At 32.0% G+C, this 24,499-nt stretch overlaps 2 protein-coding genes across 17 annotated transcripts in view; both read right to left on the reverse strand.

Moving 5' to 3' along the window:
• LOC148622040 (uncharacterized) overlaps positions 1-4,666 on the reverse strand; it is a 56,697-nt gene extending 52,031 nt beyond the window's left edge. For 6 of the 16 annotated variants that reach the window (XR_015920541.1, XM_088571530.1, XM_088571533.1 and 3 more), the window contains exon 1: positions 3,465-3,668. The gene's annotated coding sequence lies outside the window, so the exon portion shown is untranslated. Of the gene's footprint in view, positions 1-3,464; positions 3,672-4,584 lie in introns of those variants that run through there. The other 10 variants (XM_088571528.1, XM_088571534.1, XM_088571529.1 and 7 more) reach the window with 5 other exon arrangements.
• Positions 4,667-6,801: 2,135 nt separating this feature from the next.
• LOC148622041 (splicing factor Cactin-like) lies at positions 6,802-24,468 on the reverse strand. The gene is made up of 18 exons (XM_088571544.1): positions 24,298-24,468; positions 18,663-18,896; positions 18,115-18,238; positions 17,102-17,248; positions 15,961-16,032; positions 15,420-15,482; positions 14,784-14,838; positions 14,480-14,568; positions 13,797-13,950; positions 12,805-12,948; positions 12,148-12,257; positions 11,662-11,852; positions 11,163-11,352; positions 10,411-10,566; positions 8,918-9,001; positions 8,299-8,349; positions 7,971-8,033; positions 6,802-7,438 (listed from the first exon to the last, which is right to left on the reverse strand). The coding sequence occupies exons 1-18, from the start codon at positions 24,462-24,464 to the stop codon at positions 7,313-7,315; spliced, it is 2,220 nt and encodes a 739-aa protein (XP_088427670.1). The 5' UTR covers positions 24,465-24,468; the 3' UTR covers positions 6,802-7,312.
• Between the last annotated feature and the right edge of the window lie 31 nt (positions 24,469-24,499).

Below are 24,499 nucleotides of genomic sequence, written 5' to 3' on the forward strand. Positions count from 1 at the left end.
TATTCATGAAACAGATATAGAGGTGTAATGTATTGAAGCAAATGCAACTTGACACTAAATGCCATTGACCTAGCATGAGTTGTTCATGTTTAACCAAATAAAAATTTTTTAAGTCAATACAAAATTTCAGTTTATGATAAGTTACAATCTATGTAAAGTTCATCAAAGCCATTGTTTTACTAGCTAAACATATCTGTGACTTCAATGAGACACGGCAAAGTTCTCAATGTTAACGAAAATATGTCTAATGTCTAGGCAATGATTAGGACTTACTGTGAAAGTACTAGTGTTCGTGGGGTACCAATTCTTGTGGTTTTCAAGGGTAGGTTAAACCACGAAATTTGGTTCCCAATGAAGAAGAGATTTCAATTGATGTGTATACTAAAAACCTCAAAACCACGAATTCAAGAATCCACAGACTTGAATTTCTTTCCTAATCCACGAAAATTGGTATCCATGTATTAAAATACTTTCACAGTATCATTTTTTTCCCACAGCTGAGGTCTAGAACCCTTGGTAGGATATCACATCAGAATTTATAATTCATCAGTAATCTTTAACAAGCACTATGTGAAGAGTTAAAATATGACTGTCTATTGTCTAGGCAACCATTAGGACTTATCATTTTTCCCACAATAAGGCCTAGAACTCTTGTTAGGATATCACATTAGAATTTATAATTCATCAGTAATCTTTAACAAGCACTATGTGAAGAGTTAAAATATGACTGTCTATTGTCTAGGCAACCATTAGGACTTATCATTTTTCCCACAATAAGGCCTAGAACTCTTGTTAGGATATCACATTAGAATTTATAATTCATCAGTAATCTTTAACAAGCACTATGTGAAGAGTTAAAATATGACTGTCTATTGTCTAGGCAACCATTAGGACTTATCATTTTTCCCACAATAAGGCCTAGAACTCTTGTTAGGATATCACATTAGAATTTATAATTCATCAGTAATCTTTAACAAGCACTATGTGAAGAGTTAAAATATGACTGTCTATTGTCTAGGCAACCATTAGGACTTATCATTTTTCCCACAATAAGGGCTAGAACTCTTGTTAGGATATCACATTAGAATTTATAATTCATCAGTAATCTTTAACAAGCACTATGTGAAGAGTTAAAATATGACTGTCTATTGTCTAGGCAACCATTAGGACTTATCATTTTTCCCACAATAAGGCCTAGAACTCTTGTTAGGATATCACATTAGAATTTATAATTCATCAGTAATCTTTAACAAGCACTATGTGAAGAGTTAAAATATGACTGTCTATTGTCTAGGCAACCATTAGGACTTATCATTTTTCCCACAATAAGGGCTAGAACTCTTGTTAGGATATCACATTAGAATTTATAATTCATCAGTAATCTTTAACAAGCACTATGTGAAGAGTTAAAATATGACTGTCTATTGTCTAGGCAACCATTAGGACTTATCATTTTTCCCACAATAAGGGCTAGAACTCTTGTTAGGATATCACATTAGAATTTATAATTCATCAGTAATCTTTAACAAGCACTATGTGAAGAGTTAAAATATGACTGTCTATTGTCTAGGCAACCATTAGGACTTATCATTTTTCCCACAATAAGGGCTAGAACTCTTGTTAGGATATCACATTAGAATTTATAATTCATCAGTAATCTTTAACAAGCACTATGTGAAGAGTTAAAATATGACTGTCTATTGTCTAGGCAACCATTAGGACTTATCATTTTTCCCACAATAAGGCCTAGAACTCTTGTTAGGATATCACATTAGAATTTATAATTCATCAGTAATCTTTAAAAAGCACTATGTGAAGAGTTAAAATATGACTGTCTATTGTCTAGGCAACCATTATGACTTATCATTTTTCCCACAATAAGGCCTAGAACTCTTGTTAGGATATCACATCAGAATTTATAATTCATCAGTAATCTTTAACAAGCACTATGTGAAGAGTTAAAGGCGTACACATTAAAAATATGAACCATGTAGCAGTTTTAGAGGTGCCTTTTACAACAAACATTCTCATTCTTATGTATACATTGACAAGCAACAGCACAGACCTGTGGTTATACACAATCATAAAAAGGCATATCTTAGTTTTTAAATGATATATTGTCTAACCATTTCCTCCCTAACATTCAACTACTTGAAATTAAAATACACTTATAAATTAAGTAACAGTCTTGTATGAATCATACATATTCTGCAATATGTGATACACCCAAAAAAAGGCTTCACATTTTTTTTGTTATTAAGCTGCTTTATAAGTCTATATGATGAAATGTATAATCATTTATTCCAATCTGTCTGCTGTTAGGAGACAATTCACATTGAAAATCCAATGGTTTATTCTATATTTTAGTGTCATTTACAGAGTTATATCCCTTAATTTTGAATTCAACAGCACATTCTATATAATTTACATGTATACCTCTAATTAATATAAGCTATATGAAAATCCACATATTATTTTGTGTTAACTAAAGCATTTTAAACAAAATATCAACAATAAAAATATGTAGATTTTCCAACCATGTATCACATTTTGCATGATCCTATGCTGAACTCCCAATTCTACTATTTCCATTAAAAGCTTTAAACACTGCAGCAGTGGATCTAGGAGTTCTGGAGGTCAAGATTTTGCATAGAATTAACTTAATCTTGTGCAAAGTTTTGATAAAAGTGTCAAAGTGAGCAAATTATAAACTGGAGCCCATTAAAAATCTCTGGACTGGAAACCTTCTTAAAATTTTCTACATTAGATTCCCCTGAAATATCTAGATCCACTCATGCACAATTTGCCTACCACAGGTTTTGGTTATTCCAACATTGCTAAAGGTTCCGTCACAACCTATTTTCTGAAATGGTGCATTTCTAATCTAGTTGAAGTATAAAAGAGAAACAGAATACATGGTAGCCATTTAAGGATCCAGTAGTGTTTTGGTCAGTTACGTGCATACAACATACACACATGTAACTGAGACATACTGAAATTAATTTTATAATCAGTCACTCCTAAATTTCCTATTACTTTCTATCTAAAATTGCACTTTTTCAAAGCATTGTCAATGGAATAGTTCTCCACTGATTTTTGATGATTTTTTTATCATTAAATGGAAAATGCTGGAATCAAACTTTTGAACTGTAATGAACTTTGATGAAGTTCTACAGTACAGGCATTGATTTCACGAAAAGTTATGTGTGAAATTGATCGTATATTATGACGTCACAATGCTATTTTAGGTTGTAACATCACTACTTACAATCAACTTTACACTTATGACTTTTTGTGAAATTGAGGCCTGTAGTGCTGTACCTCAGAAGTGGCAGAGTTTAATGAGTCAAGAAAAACATGTAGGGAAATTACAGCTGTTTTTCTGACTAATCGTGAAAACTGGTGAAAATTAGTGAAGAAAAAATACATGATTTTGCATAGAAACAAGGTAAAATTTACAATACCTTTGTGACGTCAGATTTGTAATTACTTCACAAGTTACAGTACCTGGTCCATGCTGTGAGGTAAAATTAATTTTGTGTGATATGCATGTTAAATACAATGCTTTGCATCAACAAAAATGCCTTAAGACATTGTCCTCTTCAAATTAAACGTGTGATTTACGCTGATAATGGCGAGATCTATCTAGAAGCCGAATCTTGCTGTCTTAGTCTGCGCTTTTGTAAAACGGGGAGTCTGCTAGACAGGGGAGCGCATTAACATTGTTTGGTTTTGGAGTGACGGGTTTTGGATTTATCAATGAGGCACGGAATGAGTCACAAAGTACCACGTTTTAAGGAGGTCCTTAATCATTTATGAAACTTCGTCATTATCAGGACCTCCCATAATTCGATTTCAGGAGCTCCTTAAATATCTCTGGACCTCCATAACATTCGATTTCAGGACCTCCGTAAATATTCGAGAAACTTCTGAAATCCTGAACTCGAAATGTCACAAATTGTGGAGGTTCTGAAATCGTGAATTGCGGAGCTCCTCAAATACTTATGGAGGTCCTGAAATTGAATTGTGGAGGTCCAGAAATAATTAATGACCTCCACGGGAGACCTCCTTTTAAAATAATGATAATTTTGACTTATTCCGCTGCATAGTATGTCACTGTACCTGGTCCACTTATTTAATTATAAGAAAACAAACTTTTATACGGTTTTTATTAAACAAATGATCTATTTTGTTTTAGTCCTTCTGAACATTTGTAGTAGCAAGGGGTAATGTTATCACTTCCCAGACGAGGCAAATTATCCCGTTGAACGTCGAATTTCTAATAAATATTACACAACCAATCTTTATTGATGGGACAGAAATGTTGCTTGCAGATTCCTTCTGCGTTATATTAATTGTTGTGATATATACATAACAATCAGACAGTCACAGAGAATTAAAATTCGGAAACCAACTGAATGTCCAGACTTGCATTTAAAGCCCGCGTAAATCTTTAAAAAATATACTGACGATAAATGTATTAAAAGGTCAATAAGACTCGATTAACAGGAGGTGTTGTGCTGAGGATAAAACTTGTAATGAAGTGCAAACGCATTTGTGCAGTGTCCACACTTGAGAATTTACCTATTTTGACAATCAAATTCCAGACAACCAGCTCCCTAAAATGTGTACAAGGAATCCATAATATTACAATAAATACTTAAAAGGTGAAAGGGTTTTAAATTAAACGTGTTAAAGCAGATTTCTTCTCTTGTTATGTAAATTACTTGATAAAAATCTGTAATTTAATCTGCTTAAAGACAAACATTTAATTCCAATCCATTTTGTAAGTAGATTTATCGTACATTTTAGGCATATGTAAAATATAGATAAAAGGAAAGCCTTGCTACAGTAATTTATGCCATCTAAGAAAGTACAGAACTTTTTCATTCATGGACAAAAATGGGGCCAGAGCAGCTTAAGTATACCATACTAGGTTAAGTGTAATGTTTTGTTCTGGAATTGATAATGAATGTGCATAAGAGGATCCGTGGGAGGGGGATCTACCCTCACAAAAAAGAAAATTTGGCATTTTTTCTGTTAAATATTAAAAAATGTGTATAAGGCAATCTAGTTCAATGAATAATCAAGCAAATTTACAAAAGTGAATATAAAGCATATTTTCCACCTTTTTTATTTAGTAAAAATTTAGGGCCTAATGATGGTTTGAGTTGATCTGCCACAGTCAGATGTGCATTGTATTTTCAGGACAGAATACCTCCTGTTATAACTGACATTTAAAGGGTTACTTCCATCTGTTTTAAAACTCTAAAAAAAAAAGTCTACACCCTGAAAAATTTGCACAAAAAGACATCGGTTAACACTACAAATAATATGTACCGGTATGTAGCACAATCATGGTTTGGGCATTGTTAGAGGCCAGTCAGAACAAGTGAGAAATACTGTGGAAGTACTGTTGTTTGAAGGGGTAAAAATTTTCGTGGTTTTCATGGGTTTGCTAAACCATGAAATTTGGTTCCAAACGGAAAGGAGATTTCCCTTGATGTGAAAACTGAAAACCTCAAAACCATGAATTCAAGAGTGCATAACCTTGTGTTTCTTTCTTTATCCTCGAAAATTGGAATCCATAAATTAAAGTACTTTCACAGTAGTTTGTGATAATTGAAAATGTGTGGATTTAGGATTCACACCATTAGTTCAAAATAAGGTTTAATGCAATATGGAATATACATAAAATAAAACCAGGAACTGTCTGAAAACGGATATGAAACCTTACATAATGGAATTGTGATGTAGAAAAAGTCAAATAGAAAATGAGTTTAAACCTTGTTTTAAGGAATTACTAAATCACATCTGATATTTCAGAACCTGTGTTAAGTCTTAATCCAATTATTTGACCAAAACACATTAAGAAACCTATATAGAATGCTCTGTGGGACACAGCTTGATGTGATCTCAATGGATACTAAAACCAGGTTTGATATATCTCTTTATTTGTATTGCAATTAGATTTTTTACACAGAACTTTGACAGAAAAAGTGAATATAGAACTAAAAAAACAAAAAATCATAATAACCTAGTTACAATAACAGAATTTAAAAATAAACTTCTATGGACAATTGTTGGAAACAAGTTAAGGTTGAGGATAGTAGTTAATAATTTGTAAGCTGAGATTTAGCCATTCTAAACAATTTTACTGGTATCAGAATCTTAATAACTACTGTTATTTTCTACTTAATTGTCCAAAACTGCACATATGTCCCTATTTTCTTTATTTAGCAATGTAGTACTTGCTGCAATTTCATTTCTATCAACAACCAAAAGAATCATATAAAAGTCACCTGAAAGATTTGAAAACCTCAAAAACATTATTACTTTCAAATGTTACTCTGCTTATTCTTTGTAAAAATGAGATGTTTAACTACTGTTTACCAAGGTGAGTACATATTTTTTTTAACATTTACCATTGAAATGAGAAAAAATATTGTTCAATGGAAGGATCCACATATGGCTATTCAAGGCTTTAATTCACCATATACATTGGGTGCCATAAAGCAGAAAGTAGTAATATAAACAGTGTATCCTACAGTTTTGGATGGGTGTGGGCACCATACCCTTTTTCATGGATTTTAAAAGCTTCTGCCCTTTCCTGTCAATTTTCCTTAGAATAGATGTATGATAGCATGACGTGCTTCAAATTTGCTGCTAACAATAACATGCTAGAGTGTCCCATTTTTTACCTGGATTACCCTGCCCTTGTTAAATTGTTAAAAGCTACAGGAAACACTAACAAGAAATCGCTTCAGCAGTCATGAAAAGTGAAAGATAACTGAACACGAGTAATTTATGTAAAAATTTATTTACATAATAATGACTGTATTTACAAATGTATTATATTGTGACTATGTAAATATATCATGAACTGACTCATTCCATGAAATGACAGTAAACTACATTTTCTTTTCATGAAACCTTGGCTTTATAAATTAATTTAACATGTAATGTTGCCTCGTCCTGTAATAAATTCAGTGTGTTTTCACAGAACACATTCACTGATGAACTAATTAATTAAACTAACTACTACAAAATAGAGACAAATCTATAAATAGATAGGACCGGTGACCATTCATTTCCTTCATTTGTTTACAATATCTATGCTGATTTGGTTGCACAAAAAATTAAAGAACTAAACTCTGGTAAAAAACAGACCAAATATCTTGTAAATAGCACTTAAAAGGCATTAAATGTCACAGGCCATGACAGCCATAGACATTGCAAGAGATGGAATAGCAGTTGAAATGCAATGTATCAAATTTCACATCCGTATCCTGACGATATTTTAACACATCTATCACCGTCTGTATCTGTATCGTTTAAAGTGGAACCACATTTGAAATATATTGTTCTGAAACTGACATCTAAATCCTCGCTTGTATGAGTACTCCCATTCCCTGTTCACTACTTTAAAAGCTATATCCTGAAAGTTGAAAAATGATGAAAAATAGGATAAAATTTTCTTCAGTACTTAAAACAAAATTGTAAAAAAAATTGGTTACTATATTATTGATTACCTCCAATACGGTTTTAAAACAGTTATAATGGAAATGTCCTAAAATACATTATGACACCATTTCTTACTATACATCTAAAATGAAGAAAGAACTACAATGCATTTGTTTTCTTAGTAAGTAAAACAATAGCAAGGTAAATAGTACCAAACATTCCTAACTTTTCCCTGACATAAAGTTGGAGTAATATTGCAAATAAAGTCTGATTACAAGTCTGTTGAGTATAAATCTAGGTGGTTACTTAAATGTAGATTAGGATAATTTTCCTTTATTATAAAAAGATAAATTTTAATGCCATAATGTAAACTACATGCATTTTCTTGGTGAAAATATGCATGTATGTTTCTGTAAAAATCTGCAAGTTGCTCAGAAAAATTCTCATTATAACAGTGATGGTCTTTCTTAAATCTGAGACTTATCAACCATACATATCAATAATACCTCGTAAGGAGGGCCAGCTTTGAACCTTAGAATAGCGAAATCTCTATTGTCTTCACAAGGTGTCTGAAAAATAAAGTAAAACATCATCAAAACACATTCACAGGATTTTCATTTCCTTGTAAGTTTGTGAGCTTCATTCCCTTTGAGAATGACACAAATTGATCCCCAATAACTGAAACTTAAAAGAAGGAATAAAATATCTCTGAAATGAAAAGAAAATATTTTTTAACGAACCTAGAATTTCTGTTAAGAGTAAGATAATATTGCAAAACTCAGTCAAGTTAAGTTTTTCAAGGTACCAGTACTTATGAAAGTATAAAATACTCACTAAAGTGTATTCTGGAGGCTTTGTTTTGTCTATCAAATCTGGGTAGAAAATCTGAAAAATATAAATATCATATTATATAGTAATCATTTAATTTTATTGTTTGTTTCTCATTGGGGCAAGAACTTGGTACAGTGACATCATGAGCATCAATCACAGTCCACAATTCAAATAACTCCAAACTAAATAAGACTTTGAAGGAAGTATGAATCTTAATTTGGACTTGAATAATCAATGAGACATTCTTAGAAATGTGACTACCTGGTAATAGGAATGCAATGATAATTTACGCAAGTTCATTCCTCAATACCACAGAAATTAATACTGCTGTTTCATCTTAAAATTGTAACAGTAAAAGCATGCAGTATTTTCTGAGTTTACAGTAAATGTTATCAAAAGCACTTCAAAATGGTGAAATTCATACAAGTTTATGATATGCTGTTGTCTATGTATTTACCAACTGTGAGACTTACATGTAACTTCTACTTAGCAATCAGCATTCAGCAAAATTATTTCACTATATTGTACAATTAAAACAAATGGTTTAATTTTAATGTTCAAGCTAATAACTGAAGTTAAAAACAATACAGAGTGCACAATAGTCACAAATTAAAATACTTACATTAAATTTATATCCCTGTACAATCTTAGGTGGTGGATTATCAATATCGTAATGAGTCTGATTGTACTTGTTCCACTCAAAACCCTAACAATACAAAACAGTTGTTTACAAGTACATGTATCATGATATCAAATAAGTTTGTAGGAATTACTGTAAGATACCTAGTTCAAATCCACATCATGGAGAACTAAAAGTTAGATAATCAATTTTCAATACTTCTTAAGAATTTATTGTTCAATTTAAATGTTATGCCTTTGAAATGGATGACCTCTCTTTAGCCTCTACCTCCTACAAGTCACATACCACAATATCAATCCTTGTCTTCCTCTTATTGTATTGCACCTTGAGGTATAATTCTTATTAGATATCAAATTATTATCCAGAAACAAGGAAAATACTTGTTCCTGGTCCCTTATTCCAAAATGGTTCCAGTTACAACCCCCAAAAGTAATCCCAGTCTTCCTTTGGTGGTGTAGCACCTTATGGTACAAATGGACAGTTTCAAAGAGACCCAATCAATTTTACTCAAGTCACTGTTAAGACTTCACATTTACCCAAGTTATGTCTGAAATCAAGAAACTGCTTGTTTCCAGCCCCTTTTTGGCCCCTCATTCCTAAACAGTTCATGTCATAACCCCCAAAATCAATCTAAGCCTTCCTTTATTGGCATGTATGATACCTTGAGGTACAATGTCCAAGAGAAATTCCAGACATGTTATTTTCAGCACTGTAGGTACAAAACTATGGAATAAGTTACCTTTAAACTTAAGAAATTGTGAATCTTTGGATACTTTAAAAAGTCAACTTAAATCATTGTATTTTGCAGACTATTTTTCACTATTTTAAATCTTGTATGATTATATTGTGTACATACTGTATTGTATAATATTTATACTATATATATATATATTTCTTAAATTGTAAAACGCCATTGAATATATTTTATATGTAGAAATAGGCGTTTAATCAAGTAATAAAGTTTCAAAGTTTCAATTGTCTAGATATCAGGAAAATGCTCGTTCTTGGCCACTAATTCCTAAATGGTTCAAGTCATGACCCCCAAAATCAACCCCAACATTCCTTTCAAGGTATGACAACTGGTACAATTTCAAAGAAATCCATTCACATTAACTCACATTATTGTCCAGACATCCTGAAAATGCTTGGTTCTGTCCACTTTTTGCCTGTTATTCTGAAATGGCTCAAGTTACTAACTCCAAAATCAATCCCAGGCTTCCTTTTGTAGAATGGCACCTAGTGGTATAATTTCATAAATTTCATACTCAAGTTATTGAACAGAATGTGAAGTGTCTATGGACGACAGTGACAGCATGATACCATTATACGACTGCAATTTCTTTGTGGTTGTATAAAAATAAATTAATATCCAAGTATTGCCTGAGACCTATAGATAAGCTAACATCTTTAAGACTCTAGCAATACTTGAAAATCGAAACCAAAGACTTGAAAACACTTTGGTTAAAGCAACTTACTGTGTGTACTCTGTTAAAAAACCTAGGTTTTCTGGGTCTGTATTTATCAGACCACAGGAAAGCTTGGGTAGCCAGTGGGACCTCTACACTAAACTGGGCTTCATCATCATTCATACCCTCCCTGGCTTTCTTTTCAAACTCGGTTTCGGCATCCAACTACAACAAAGGAATAATATTAGTTATCCAGTTCTCATGAAATAGGATTTACAGCAGATTTTGAAATTCAGGTCATCTTATTTAAAAAACAACCCAAAATTCATCGGAACAACTTAATTTCATAATAAAACATTTTTCTTTTAAAAAGAAAACCTGACATTTGTTGGCTTTTTGTAACCTCATGTTTTAAAAAATTCTAACCAGGATTTAATATTCACCTTGAGTGATTGGCAAAGGTTTCAGCAAAAATCAATCAGTACCAACAATTGTCATTACTCTCAAAATGAGTTTTCCCTTCAGTAAACTCCTTTAATTATTATTTATAATCATTGCTGAATCAAAAGCTGATTAATTTAGTAATTTAAAACTCACTTTGAAATGTTAAATGAAACTTTTCTGGCAATATATAGGACATAGTTGCTTGTTTCAAACTTTATGTATAAATGTTTCAGAATGTCTTAAGTTTTTTTTTACTTTATGACTCTATGAATATTTAAAAAGCAACAATTAACTGAATTGCACAATAACACACCATAAACCTAATGAATATAAGTGGTAGAACCGGGACAAGGAGAAGTTATAGTACAAAAACTCACCTTAACTCGACCTGATGTTGTGACTTGACTTCTAGCTAACTCCAGTTTCTTCATATCATCAGCCACTTCATACACAACAGAATCTATCTCCAATTCTTCCAATCGTAAAAGTTTTGGAGAGTAACATCCAGTTTCATATTCTACATAGGCCTGTTCTTCTAAATCATCTTCTGTGATCAGCTCTTCCTCACTTCAACAAACATATAAAAAAAAATTGAATTTTACTCCATTTTTACAGACTTTAAACAAAATTGTATTCAGTAAAACTGATGAATTTATCAAATTACATTTTCAGAATACTTAGAAGTCTGATAGGTAACTATTTTTCCTGCTTGTACCCTCCTGTTTTAAATTTTTTTGGGATGGCAAAGTAAAAAAACATTTTTTACATCCCACTATGAGTCCTGCAAAAAAATTAAATTCCTTCAAAATTAATATCAAATTGTAAATCACCATAAATAGTCCACATGATTTAAATAAATGAATGTGACTGCCATACCTTTCTTCATCCTCCTGTTTATCCTGGTTCCCTAATCCACTGGTTCCGGGTTCATCTTCAGTACTTCCACTAGGAGCTACTGGAGGTCTTTCAACACTTTGTGGTGGAGGCATGTCAGGTTTTTCTATCTTTATTACTGGAGAGCTTGATCTTTCACCAGCAGGAAATAATGGTTGGGATTCTATACCTTGCTGAATAAGAAATTAAGACATGTCTCACATGTATTTCTAGATTATAAAAATAAGCAATAACTGCCACTATATATATATTAAGGAATGGGTAAAATAGCTCAAAGTCAGATAAAGAAGCAACATAAACTATATCAGCTTTATTTATATATCAAATGCATTTAAAAAAAACCTTAATGAATTATTTTTTAATTAACAATGTCATGAACAAGAATAACAAAGTTGTGATTTGGTATGTTATTAAGAAGTGGTTCAAGTTATACATTTGCTGAGAAGTTCTCTCTGCTTATTTACATACTTCTTGTTTCAGCTTAAACAACTTTTGTCTGAGGACTTCCTGATGCCTTTCTCTTAGTCTTGTTCTGGCCATGTGTGCCTTCAGCTGCTGCAACAATGATTCCCAATATCCTGAATGTTAAAATTAAAAAAAGTAGAAAACAACAGTCAGTAATGCTTGAAGTGTGTGTTTAAATTCATATTGCTTTCTACTTCAAACTGAGTCATCTTTCAAAACACTTTTTTCTTTATTAATGTGAAATCAATTACCACTCAATAAAAGAACCCTGTAAAAATGTGATTGCCTCCCTTAACATTTTTGTTATACCTACATGTACCAATTACAAGTAATGCTAGTAGTGCCAAAGTTACTTAATTGAAGGGATTTTATAAGCAATAAAATGGCTCATTAAAAAAGGTACCTTGACTAGAGAGCCTGAAATAAAAACACTGTAATACTTTCTAAAACAACAGTCCATTTGCAAAAAAAAAAATAAGTGTTAAGTACATGTAATAGTACAGGACATTACTAAATTTGTAAGGACATTAGGGCAATTCCTACGTCTTCAAAATTGTATGTGATAAACCAATGAGCTGGTCAGCAGTGTGATTAGGATGGTAGCTTATTTTTTAATTGATTCTGTGGTGATTATTCTATTACTTTCAAGGTTTAATATACCTATATCAACTCCTTCTCCTCCTTTAAGTTTTTGTTTGATCTGTTCCTCAAGTAGTTGTAACTGATTTGTAGTTTTTCCTTTGAAGATGGACGCTACTTCTGAATTGACAGATTCATTAATTCCTTCTCTTCTATCTCTGAAATCTGGAATAACAACAAATTATTAATTTGCTTCCATGTCAAGAAATGACTATCATAAGAATTGTGAAATTTAGATCACATACCAAGACCTATATATGTCTGGACCTGCGTCACCCCCATTTATCTTTCAACACATATGTATCCTCAATATGTAAGTAAACACTAAGCAAGTTAAAAAAAAAACTATAGTGTGGGTTACAAACTTATAAAGTAATATACAACTGAGAACATACACTGCTGAAACATAGCTTTGTTCAACAAGCTAAAAATGTAGAAATACATAAATCAAATTTCTCAATAATGGGAGATGCACATCATATGTGTATACGTTAAGTGCAAAGTTTGAATACCTGTAATATTGGTTTGATACTTTTTGTAAATACACTTTGAGTTAATGATTACACAGAGAAGGTACTCTCAAAGCCTGACAGATGGATGGACTGACAAAGTTGAGCAATTAATTGACCTGCTTTCACTGTAAGTGACAAGGTAAAAGCCAGATGAATATAAGTTTTGCCATCTAATATTTAATTACATAAAGTAATAGGATGTATCTGTTACCTCTACTTGGTATCAGTTGCCAACAAAACTTCAACAGACATCCAAAAGTATTCAGCTCGAATTTATCATATTAACATTTTATGCCCAATAGTGTCACTTTGCTTACATAAACTGAAATGCACAATTTTTTCTTATATTACTTAGAACATTTAATAGTTTTTCCTCTGAACAAGTTTAATTTAGTGATAAGATATGTTAATTTAAAATACGTTCTATCAGTAAAGGTGACAACTGCAGAAAAAAGAAAAAAAAACATATACCTGTCTAACCCCCATTAACATAATATTTACCTCTTTGACTGTTGTCAAGTTTCCTGAGTTTAGATAATTCATCATTGGTAACTGTTATAATGTCTCTCCAGTAGTCAGCATTTTTACCCTGCTCTAGTTCTTCATAAACTTTAATGTCTTCCAACAAATCTTCCATGTCTGCTATTGTAAGTCCCTAAAATAATAAAAGATAACAATACAAAATTGATTTACACTTCATTTTATTCAAAACATTTCTCTATCCTTTTTGCTAAACCAAAAACCTTATCTAAATAGGTCTTACTGAACCAACAGTGGTTATAGAAGAATGTTTCTCAGCCTGAGTTTAGCAATTCTGAGTGCATTCGCCGCAATGGCTCATTTTTCATAACAAAGTACGTATGATTATCGTTTGACTGATGCCATTGGTATTCAATGTTTAACCGTATGTTTTATTTGTATATTCTGTAGTATCTCTGAAGAAAAGATTCAAAAGGTCTAACATATTTTATAGTACTATAAATAACAAAAAAAATAAGTTGGAAAAACTCCTGCATACTGCTTTGATAACATTATTTTTTTTATTTTTTATAAAGTATTTCCCATGGTGAGTCTGGAAATACATAAAGTCAATGTTTGTTTTTTATTACAAATAATAGCATATTTGTAATTTTTTCCTTGAAAAAAAAATGTACTTAAATATGTATGAAATTAGTGGTACTTACATAAAGATATGTGTAAGGTTCATGCATTTCTATAGCAGAGACATCATCTTCAGCACTAATGTATTTGGCCAGCAAATCTATGGGTTTGGCTGTAATCAAAATGCAAATACATGTAATTCAAAGTGTAAATTTGATACCTAGATCAAACAGGCAAAATTGAAAACAATGAAACATTTTCTATCATACAGTTATGAATTGTATTTAGTCTATTTCAAATAATTAGCTTCTTTAAAATTATTAGAACTCATTTATTTGTATTTTACATGAAATTACAGAACTTAGATGAAATTAGATAAGCTCTTGCCTCTGCCATCCTGTATTCTTATCTGAGATCTAAGCTTCGCTTGGTTGAGATGAAACTATAAAATACAGAAAATATTCCTCACAATTTTTGGAAATCAACGTATGTATCTATCTAAATATTTAACAATCAGCTGCCAGAAAACGTAATTGTATACCAGTATCTTACATTTAAATTACTGATAATCATGAAATTTAAGCACTGTCTTTATTTCATAGTTTTAAAAATCAATCTACTTTTGCCCAGTTCGGAATTTTCGATTATTCCTCCAATTGATTTAAAATGTTCTATGAAGAAAATATTTACAATTGTTTATTTTTCACATTACACTGCCACAATAATTTCACCGTTTACAGTATTCTACTCTTCAATTCTGTTATTTTATGCTTTGGACCATGTCTCCTAAAATAGTTTTAGTTTAATTTTGACTTCTACAGAACATTCTACATAATTTTTATCTCCTACGAACAAGGGTTATATAAAAACCACTTGTTACTTTCAGCTTACTATGATATTTTAAACAAAATATCAAAGATAAAAATATGTAGGCTTTCCAACCATGAAACACATTTTACATAATTCTCATGTGGAGTGCTACTAAAGCTATGTAGTTGACTAGCCCTTAATCTTGTATCTTACTGTATCTTCCTGTTTCTCCCATTCTCTATAGTATTCAGCCTCTTTGTCTCTTTGTAACTGCTCCTATTATTTAAAATAAAGGTGACCATAGATAACACTACAGATATACAGACATTAAGTCTTCTATAATAATATTACAACATTATCAAAATGAACTTGTTGTTGGATGATGAGAACTTTAATATTGACTTGTTTGTATACTCATGACAAATGTTTCACTTACTTGATCTTCCATACAAAATGTAATGATGCATGTATGCAACAACAGTCATGTCAAAGAAGGCTATTGCATTAGAACAAAACAAACACGTCTAATAGGACATCAAAAATATCCAATCATATTTGAGCACAGCAAACTATGCATTTTTAAAATATCCTTAAATCAGATCTCAAGTCACACAAAGAAACCATAGTTTCACAGACAGACCAACAAACACATTCATATTACACCATGTCACTATATGTAGTGGGTTTCAAAAACATTTATCTCTTTTCTGTATTCCATTCAAAAAGTAGTAGTAACAGCTATGTATAGACTTACTCTTTCTTTTTCTCTTTCTTCTAATTCCCTTTCTCTCTCCTGTCTTCTCTTCTTAACTTTTTCTAATTCTCTCTGAAAAAAGCAATTAATGGAATATGAAACATTTTTTTGTAATATCTCTTTTAAAGAGCTGTTAACATTACAAGGGATGATAATAACTTCCAGCAACATATCTACAGATTTTCACGAAATAAGGGCCATTAATGTAGCATTGCATTTACACAATAGAGTCAATTTACTTCATTTTTGCATAAATTGAGTACTATTGTTTTATTTTTATTCATGAGGTGCTTATTTTTGTAGTTTTCATGTGACTATGGAACAACAAAATCAAGAATTCTACAAACAATTATCTCCATGAATGAAAGTCAACTCAGGTAGAAAGACAGAATCTTAAAAATTTCCACATTAATAATGTTATAATTTATAACATGTATCAAGGAGGAAGAAACCATGGAGTGGTTGACATCCTGTCATACCTAATTGTTTAATTAACCAACCAATCCAATTTTTTTTTTTGCAATCAATAGCATATGGGGTACCAAAGTTATGAAATGACAGCTTTAATCATAAATACATTGTGAAAGTGAAGTTCCATATTCTCAGCTTTTTCTGTATTTCCAATGAAACGTTTTATTTAAAAGTGGCATTCAGTAAAATCAGAAATTTACCATCTCAATTCAAAATAAACTAGCAATGTCAACTGATCTTTTTTATTCAAAAGAATTTTTGAATCAATGTACCAGAACTTTTACTCAAAACCAGAAAATAAAAAACAGGAGTCATTACTATAGGGATACATCATTATTTGTCTGAATTGTCAGTGTTGCAAAACATGTTCACAAAAAAACAAATAATAAATGCTCATATATTTTTTTTTGGTTTTCAATCTTCAGGAAAAAAGCTTTCCTCTGCTTGTAATTTTACCAAAAATGTAGGCAATTGTTGATTTTTCATTTTATTTAACTGATACACAATCCATAAAATTAAGTATCCAAGGAAATAAAATACCCTTTTTTACTCTAGTCTAACCAAGAAAACTGTAAAAAGACGATATCATCTATAAAACAATAATATTTACACTTGGAGTAGTTTTACAAAACATCACATGACTAACAGCATGAATTATTCTAATGCCTACCCTACTTTCTTCCATTTTCTGCTTTTGATGTCTATGTACATCCTCTTGTGATTGAACTTGGACCCCTTCTTTCTCCATTTTCTTTTTCCATGTGAAGGTTTCCATCAATGTTTCATCACCAAAGGGATTGTCACTGTTTGAATAACCCTGAAAGTAGTGAGTATTAATTTACATGTATATTTTTCAATGTTGATCTTGATATCCACCCCAAAGGCTTTAGCCAAAGGGACAATATATTGTTTCCAAAACCAAACATCAGTAGTAACATGATAAATCAAAATGAAATTTATAATTCCTTACTAGAAATCATATTGTAATTCTGCCATTTTTGTTGCTAAGCACTGATTGTTGACAAATACTGATTATTGTATTTTAGTTTTCTGTATTGACAAAAATTACATTAACAGTTGCAAATAACATACAGAAAGCAATGTTTTGTTAAAAAATATATTATGCAAAATCAGTGTTATTTCAATAATAGCAAATAGTTCAAGAAGCTGAGGGTTACATGGCAATATGTGGACCAGTTGGTCGCCCCAAAAAGTACAAAGCGTTTAACTAACATAAAATGTGTCATTAATTACATATAAATTAAAGGCAATTGGAGTACAAATAGCTCCATCCCTCATAGGCAAAGCCTTAGTTCATATTTTTAAAAATATGATTAACTAAATTTACCACAGATAAATGTACTCTTACAATATATAATATGAAATTGTTTTATTTCATTATTAACTTTATGCCAGATAGTTAAACAAAAATGGTGGAAAAAAAACTAACAATTAAGACTTACAATGCTTACAAATATTTTAAGATGCTTTTAAAAAGTTGGCAAAAAGGTCTTTACATGTATCTTGATAAAACTTAGCTTTCCCTAAAGAACTGAAAGAAACTGCCCTTTTGTTTTTAGTAACATTCTACAACATGGGTCAAGTTTTGATGGTATTTTCCTTGACTTTTTTTCCTGTCCTCTAATATTGTCAAGCATTATTGTAGAATGAATATAGACTTACTAAATAGTCCTTATCCCAACCCATTTTTTCTTTCCTCTTCCTTTCTTTAGCTTCTTTCTTTGCCAGTCTTCTGAGTCTTTTTTCTTCAGGTGTTTCTAGTGACTTCATTACCTCTTTTTGTTGCCTATAAAGAAATGTACATTATGAAAAAAACTGTACATTGAGTTTTCTAATGGTAATGCTACATTTGTATTTAAAATGACAATCTATGTTTGAATTTATTTTCCAAACTCCAGTACTTTTTTGACATTTTTATATGAAACAGGCTTGTTTTTCATCAACCGGTACGAATCAACCTTCTCTAATTCTACTTCCGCTTTGTCTGGTTTGTCCTCTGAGAAAAACCACTTGGTATGAACCAAAAATGGTACACAAATCTGTTGTTCAACTAAAATGAACTGTATAATGGAAAGTGCCCCAGGTCTTAACTATTTTCTTAACTATTCTGTTGTTCCATAACACTTTATAACATAAAATAATTAGAGAATTTTCTAATGACAATACCACTTTATGAAAAACCACTGTACTTAAAAAATATCCAAACATACTTCCTTTCTTCCTTCGTTAATGCCAGGTTTTGAAACTTTTTCTTTTCTCTTCCTTTAAAACCATCCTCACTTTCACTTTCAGAACTATATGAGGAACTTCTATGTCTGCTTTTGTGGGATTTGTATTTGTCATATCTGTTTCTTGGTGACCTTGACCTATATCTATTATCCTTCTTAGACCTTGACCTGTGACCTTCTGAGTCTGAAGAATCTTCAGAATCTTCTGATTGTGATCTGAAATATATAAAATGTAGTGAGAAAATTCTAAACAAACATTTCAAATTTTCAATCTAAAAGGGTGCACTAAATGTTCTTAGAAGTCCATGTAATAATAGCAAAATAAATTTACACAGGCATTGTGATAGTATTGCATGGCAATATAAATTCCCCTACCGGAAGAATTCATGTTGAAGAGAACAATGCAAACTTCATGCATAATTTGTTAACAAAAAAAGTGTGGTAAACTGATTCTGCACTAATTTTTCAAGTCCAAGGGCCATAACATAGTAAAAAAACAATGGACTAGAACACAATTCAAATTTGATCTGTAACTTGCAATGTACCCAATATCAATCAAACATCTGCAAGCATGACAAAAAGTGTGGAAAACTGACTTATTACAAGAATTTTCTAAGTCCAAAGAATGTAACTCAGCAAAAAATCAACAGACCAAAACAAAACTTGATCTGAAATCATTGTAAAGCAATATACCAAAAATCAATAGTGCATCTGCAAGCATGAGGAAAAAAAGGTGTGAAAAGTGATTTGCCAGACTGACAGACTGACGGATGGACAGAATGCAACCTAAAGTCATTGGTATGGGACTAAAAAAGCAATCATTGATGTTTTCTTTTCTAGCTAATGGGTATGAACAATGATGTGTTAATCTGCTCAACCAAGACAAAATTTAAGCTTGTTTAAAACTAGATGGTATACATAAACAAGAGGCTCCCAGGAGTGTAAATCACTCACCCGGTTAAATTTATGCCTTTTAAGGGCAATAACTCTAAAAAGGAGTTGTATGACAATTTTGACTCAAAGAAGACTTTTAAGGATTATTTCATCAATAGGAAGTTCTTTTCTATATATTATAGTTTTGAAGATGTTAGCTGGAAACTGCTAAAAACATTTTTTGCCTTTCATAGGCAATTATTATAACAAGGAAACATCTGACATAATTGATCCCCATATATTTTTGTAGGCCATATCATAAGGATCATTTCAGCAATTAAAGTTTCTTTTTATCTATCATACTTTTTAAGATATTGGCTGAAAACTGTAAAAAACAAAAACAAAAAAAACAAAAACCATCATTTTCACCTTTCAAGTGCAATAACTCAAGGAGTCGTCTGACAACTTTGATCCAATGCAGATCTTTAATGGCATTATAAAAAAGATTGTTTCAGCACTGAAAGAATTTGACTAAACATAACAGTTTTGGAGATATACGAGAAAAACTTCTGACTGACTCATTTGTTCTATTTATAGGCTAGAAACCACTAATTCCACTTCCCATAGGCTTCTATGCTAATTTCACAATATTCAATGGCTTCTCTGGACTTTACCTTAACTTTAACCTGCAGAGGACTATATATCAGCATGATTCTACATATGTCAGCTCACAATCCTCAGAGTGGCATGTGGGGTTAGCAGACTTGCAGTGCAGTACTGGTCACCGGAAGTGAAGGGTCTATAAATAGCATGGGAAATCCCAGTGTTTTCACAAGATAGGGGTATATTTAGAAATCATTATGGAGATTAGGCTTCACATCACAAGAAGCAAAATGCACCTATAAAATGTACAGAAATGTTTTTCCTTTCAGAAACTGTTTAAATTTTTTAAATAAGATGAGCACGTTTTTTCACAGCACTATGACAAACAGGGGTAATTTCTGCGTAGGACTATTTTTGCGGATGTTCCAAATGTTCATTGGTTGAATTGGTGGTCTGTAACCTAAATTTATAGTAACAGCAGCCATGTTTTTCTATGGATCAAAAATCCCAAAAATTAATCTGTGAAGAATACCCTAAGCAACACTCATACCAAGTATGGTTCCAATTGGTCAAGAACATGTAGTTTCAGAAAAAAAGAGTTTTGAAAAATTGTTAATGATGACAGATGAGGTCAAAGAAGACAACAGACACCAAGTGATGGCAATAGCTCACATGGCCTTGGGACGATTGAGCTAAAAAGGAGGATCTGCAAGTTTCTACTTGATGCACATTGAAACTGTTATAATCTACATTCGTACTCTCTTGTTAACAATAATTACCACAGGTAGTCTTTGGTGTTTTGCAATGTGACAGATTTTGTACTCCATTGCTAAACACACAGGTATGTCTTTCAAATGGGGCTTAGCTTCCTTACACAACATTTAACTATTCACATGTTATAGTTTCTTTTTTCCCCAGAGATGAGTATGACATAAAATTATTCCGTAGTTTGTATGGACTCACAAGCTATAAGAATGCTAACCTCATTTACAATGCATTTGCATGACTAATCGAAATTCTATAAATCATCATAATTCTGTTAAATTTATTACTGCCTACATTGTAGCAAGGTAATTTCCTGAAAGTAATTGGAATGTGTAATGCATCAAGAGTACCAGCTGATATACAGGTTGCTCCTAAACCTGGGATGTAATTTGAAAAAATGAAGACCACAAATAATATTTTCTGGTACTTTTATGTCTAACAAACAGGGTTTGACACCAACTATTCCAGCTACATGTAGGTAGCCCAAATGACCTTCTGATCAATAAATTAGGTAGTCTTCAAAATTGTCTTGTGGCCCTGTCTTTAGGTATAGTAAAATTTTAAGAATTAATTTAGGTAGCCCAAAGGACTACATGTACTAATTGAAATTTCTAGGTAGTCCTCTCTCAAAATAGGTAGGCACAGGACTACCTGACTACTGTTATTGTCAACCCTGTTAAAGCATGCCATTAAAAAGAGTTCCAAATATCTACAACGTAAGTATTTGCCCACTGAACCATGGAAATATAGATAACACACATGTAGGAAGGGTAAGGGTAGTTGACTCAAATGAGAGACAAAAAGTTTCAAATGATCTTGATTCAATATTGAAATCTGAAGATGTAAGACCACTAAAGGAAAAAGGTTTAGTATCTAAGACTTTATTGTAAACATCAAACATAATCTTCAATATTTTGAATTTCCTTAACTACTTCATTTTCAGAAAGTGCAACTTCAGCAACCTTGTTGATATGAACGTCTTCATTGTTTCTGATTATATCTGTCTGACTTTGAGCCTAGATGTCGGTGAACATAAGTCACAAGGTAGAAGCAGTGCTTCTGTATCCCTCATAAACAACTAGCAACCTTAGAGCATCATTCCCTCTGTCTCAGCACAAAAATACATGGTAGCTTAATTATTAAGTGTAACAGTGGCTAATTTTGATTCCATTAGTGTTTTTCATCCAGGAGATGAAAATCTCTAATTTGAATCTGAAGTTCCCTAGTGATTTTGATCTGCAAGTAGTGTAAAATATCTTGCAATTATATTAAGATTCTGAAGATTTTCTTAGAGGGGGGAATCATGAAAAATTAGGTGGTGGTGTTTGGGGAAGTAATGGCTCAATGGACATAATTTTAGTAACATATAAAATTAAGATTAACTGTGATCACTGTTGGAGATAAATTCTTAAGTGACGGAATGAATCAACTAGTGTCTTGAATCCATGACTGTACTCCTTAGTGTTTCATATCTGGTAATACATGTTACCTAGGTTTACAGATAAAATTGGCATTGTGATGTCATATGAAAAAATCTTGTAGATGCCAATTATCAATGGTAGTGTCCTAGCTATAGGCCAAAATGGAGGGGTGCTGTCCCCGCCCCTATTACGACAGCGCCCCTCTGCCCCCATTGAGTATCCCTTAGTGCTTCATTACAAGAAAAGAAAAAAAAATGAAGGAAGATATTTCTGACTTGGTGCAAACATACATTTTAAAAAACTAAGATCCATGTCCCTTTTAGGTTGAAAAAACATGCTATGCATTAAAGTGCCCCCTCCCCTATGTCCCTCCTTTTTCAAATCCTAGCTAGAACACAATGGGATAACACACAATCATGAAAATGCAGGAATTTGAAACTTTTGGACTTCTGATTGAGAGTATACATACATGCCAACCTTTTGGAACCACATTTTCGAGGATGAAAAACACCTGATAAGGGGAATGAAAACTTACCATTTTGTTCATAATATTTGCCCATCTCCCCAATTTTTTTTAACAATAAAGAAAAATGCTGCATCCTGCTGGACATATTTTTGAAAGAAAAAAGGACAAAATATAAGAACTGTTTAACAGTAGAAATTTATTTTGAAGAAGTGACGTCTTTTGCTGTGTTTGTTGAGGTCCACTAGCCCAGCATGGTTTGTTGTTAGGTCTGTCCGAAAATATTCACAAAAGGCATACATGTTTCCTTTACATGAGGCCTTCAAGAAGGGGAATTTATCAGTCCATGAGGACTTGTAAGTATTGTCATAACGCTTCACAGCTTGGACTTTCATTTCTGGGACTTCAACCCCCATCTTTGTAATTGTATTGTATCAGGGATTTTCCCAAGTTCAAAATCTAGCGCGCCAATAAACTTTTTTAATTGGTGCGTATGTAATTAAATAGTCAATGAAAAGGTCGGGGTATATACTATGTCGGACATGCGTTACACTCCCCTGTATTCAACTCCCCCAGTAATGGCAAAGTTATGGTACAAGTATCGTATTGCATATCCCTGAGCAGGTGTACGTCAAAACATGGATGCTATACAAATATAGTGCATTTTCTTTTTGCCTCTCTACAAACTAATGTTTTATCAAAAGATATGAACCATGACTTATAAAATAGAGCAAACATCACACTGTACAATGAAAAACTTTTTAAAAAGAAAATCTAACATGATAACATAAAAATTTTCCACTGAAAAGGTTGGTTTGATGAGTGCAAACGAAAGTGAAAGTAGAGAAAATGGCTATTTATAGTTCAAGACTACTTTTCTGTCTGAACTTCATGGACTGATCCTCCCATTTTATTTGCGGGAAATTATTTTTTCACATGTCCTTAGAATTGCTACATAAGTGAGTTTTATTGAATCAATTTACATATTTTTTTAAAATCCTACAAAATATGCACTTCACTATAGAAGTCCATGGGAAAATTAATACGATACTGAGACCTCATCACATTAAGGACTCAACCATAACGTAGAGTTGAATTAAATAAAGATGAAAGTAATTGGTAATCATTTTTGAAATCGGTAGAAAAGTTTTTGAAGTCGGTAGGCGGTAGAAACACCAGAAAATCGGTAGACTACTGCCTAAAGTGGTAAGGTTGGCATGTATGAATATACAGTATGGTACAAATGTAGAAACCCCTATTCACCAAAGGGTTTTCAATCTGCATTATCTGGTATCAACATGATCAAGATTCATTTTTTTATTTATCTTTATTCCTATGATTTTGTCCATGCCAATGAGTCGACTTTTTAAAATTCTTCATGTATGTACCAGTAGATGGAAGTTACATGATGTTTATTTAACTTGAAATATACAGATATAACCATCATATCACTTGTTGAAATTTAAATTCATATGCACTGTACGTTCTTTACCGTCTACTGTTCTTGGATTTCTTATGTCTGTGTCTGCTATCAGATGATCTGTCTCGTTTATGCTTCTTCTTTTTCTCTTTATTTCCCATTTCAAAATATATTTTGAAAAAAGTCTCGGATATCGTCGATTTGACGAATGAAAGGGGCGATAACCCGGTCTCGCTCATTACGACAAGAGGTGATAAAAAGCGTCAAGAAGCGA

This window comes from Perna viridis, chromosome 3, assembly GCF_037379345.1.
Source record: "Perna viridis isolate PV_CMFRI_1.1 ecotype Kerala chromosome 3, ASM3737934v1, whole genome shotgun sequence".
Taxonomy (NCBI): domain Eukaryota; kingdom Metazoa; phylum Mollusca; class Bivalvia; order Mytilida; family Mytilidae; genus Perna; species Perna viridis.

Excerpts from the sequence above, each read along its gene's own strand:
- LOC148622041 (XM_088571544.1), bottom strand. The coding sequence starts at position 24,464 with ATGAGCGAGACCGGGTTATCGCCCCTTTCATTCGTCAAATCGACGATA. Across the intron at positions 14,839-15,419 it reads GGGAGAAACAGGAAGATACA|TTTCATCTCAACCAAGCGAA; the intron begins GTAAGATACAAG and ends TGTATTTTATAG. Across the intron at positions 12,949-13,796 it reads ACTTGACAACAGTCAAAGAG|ATTTCAGAGATAGAAGAGAA; the intron begins GTAAATATTATG and ends TTGTTATTCCAG.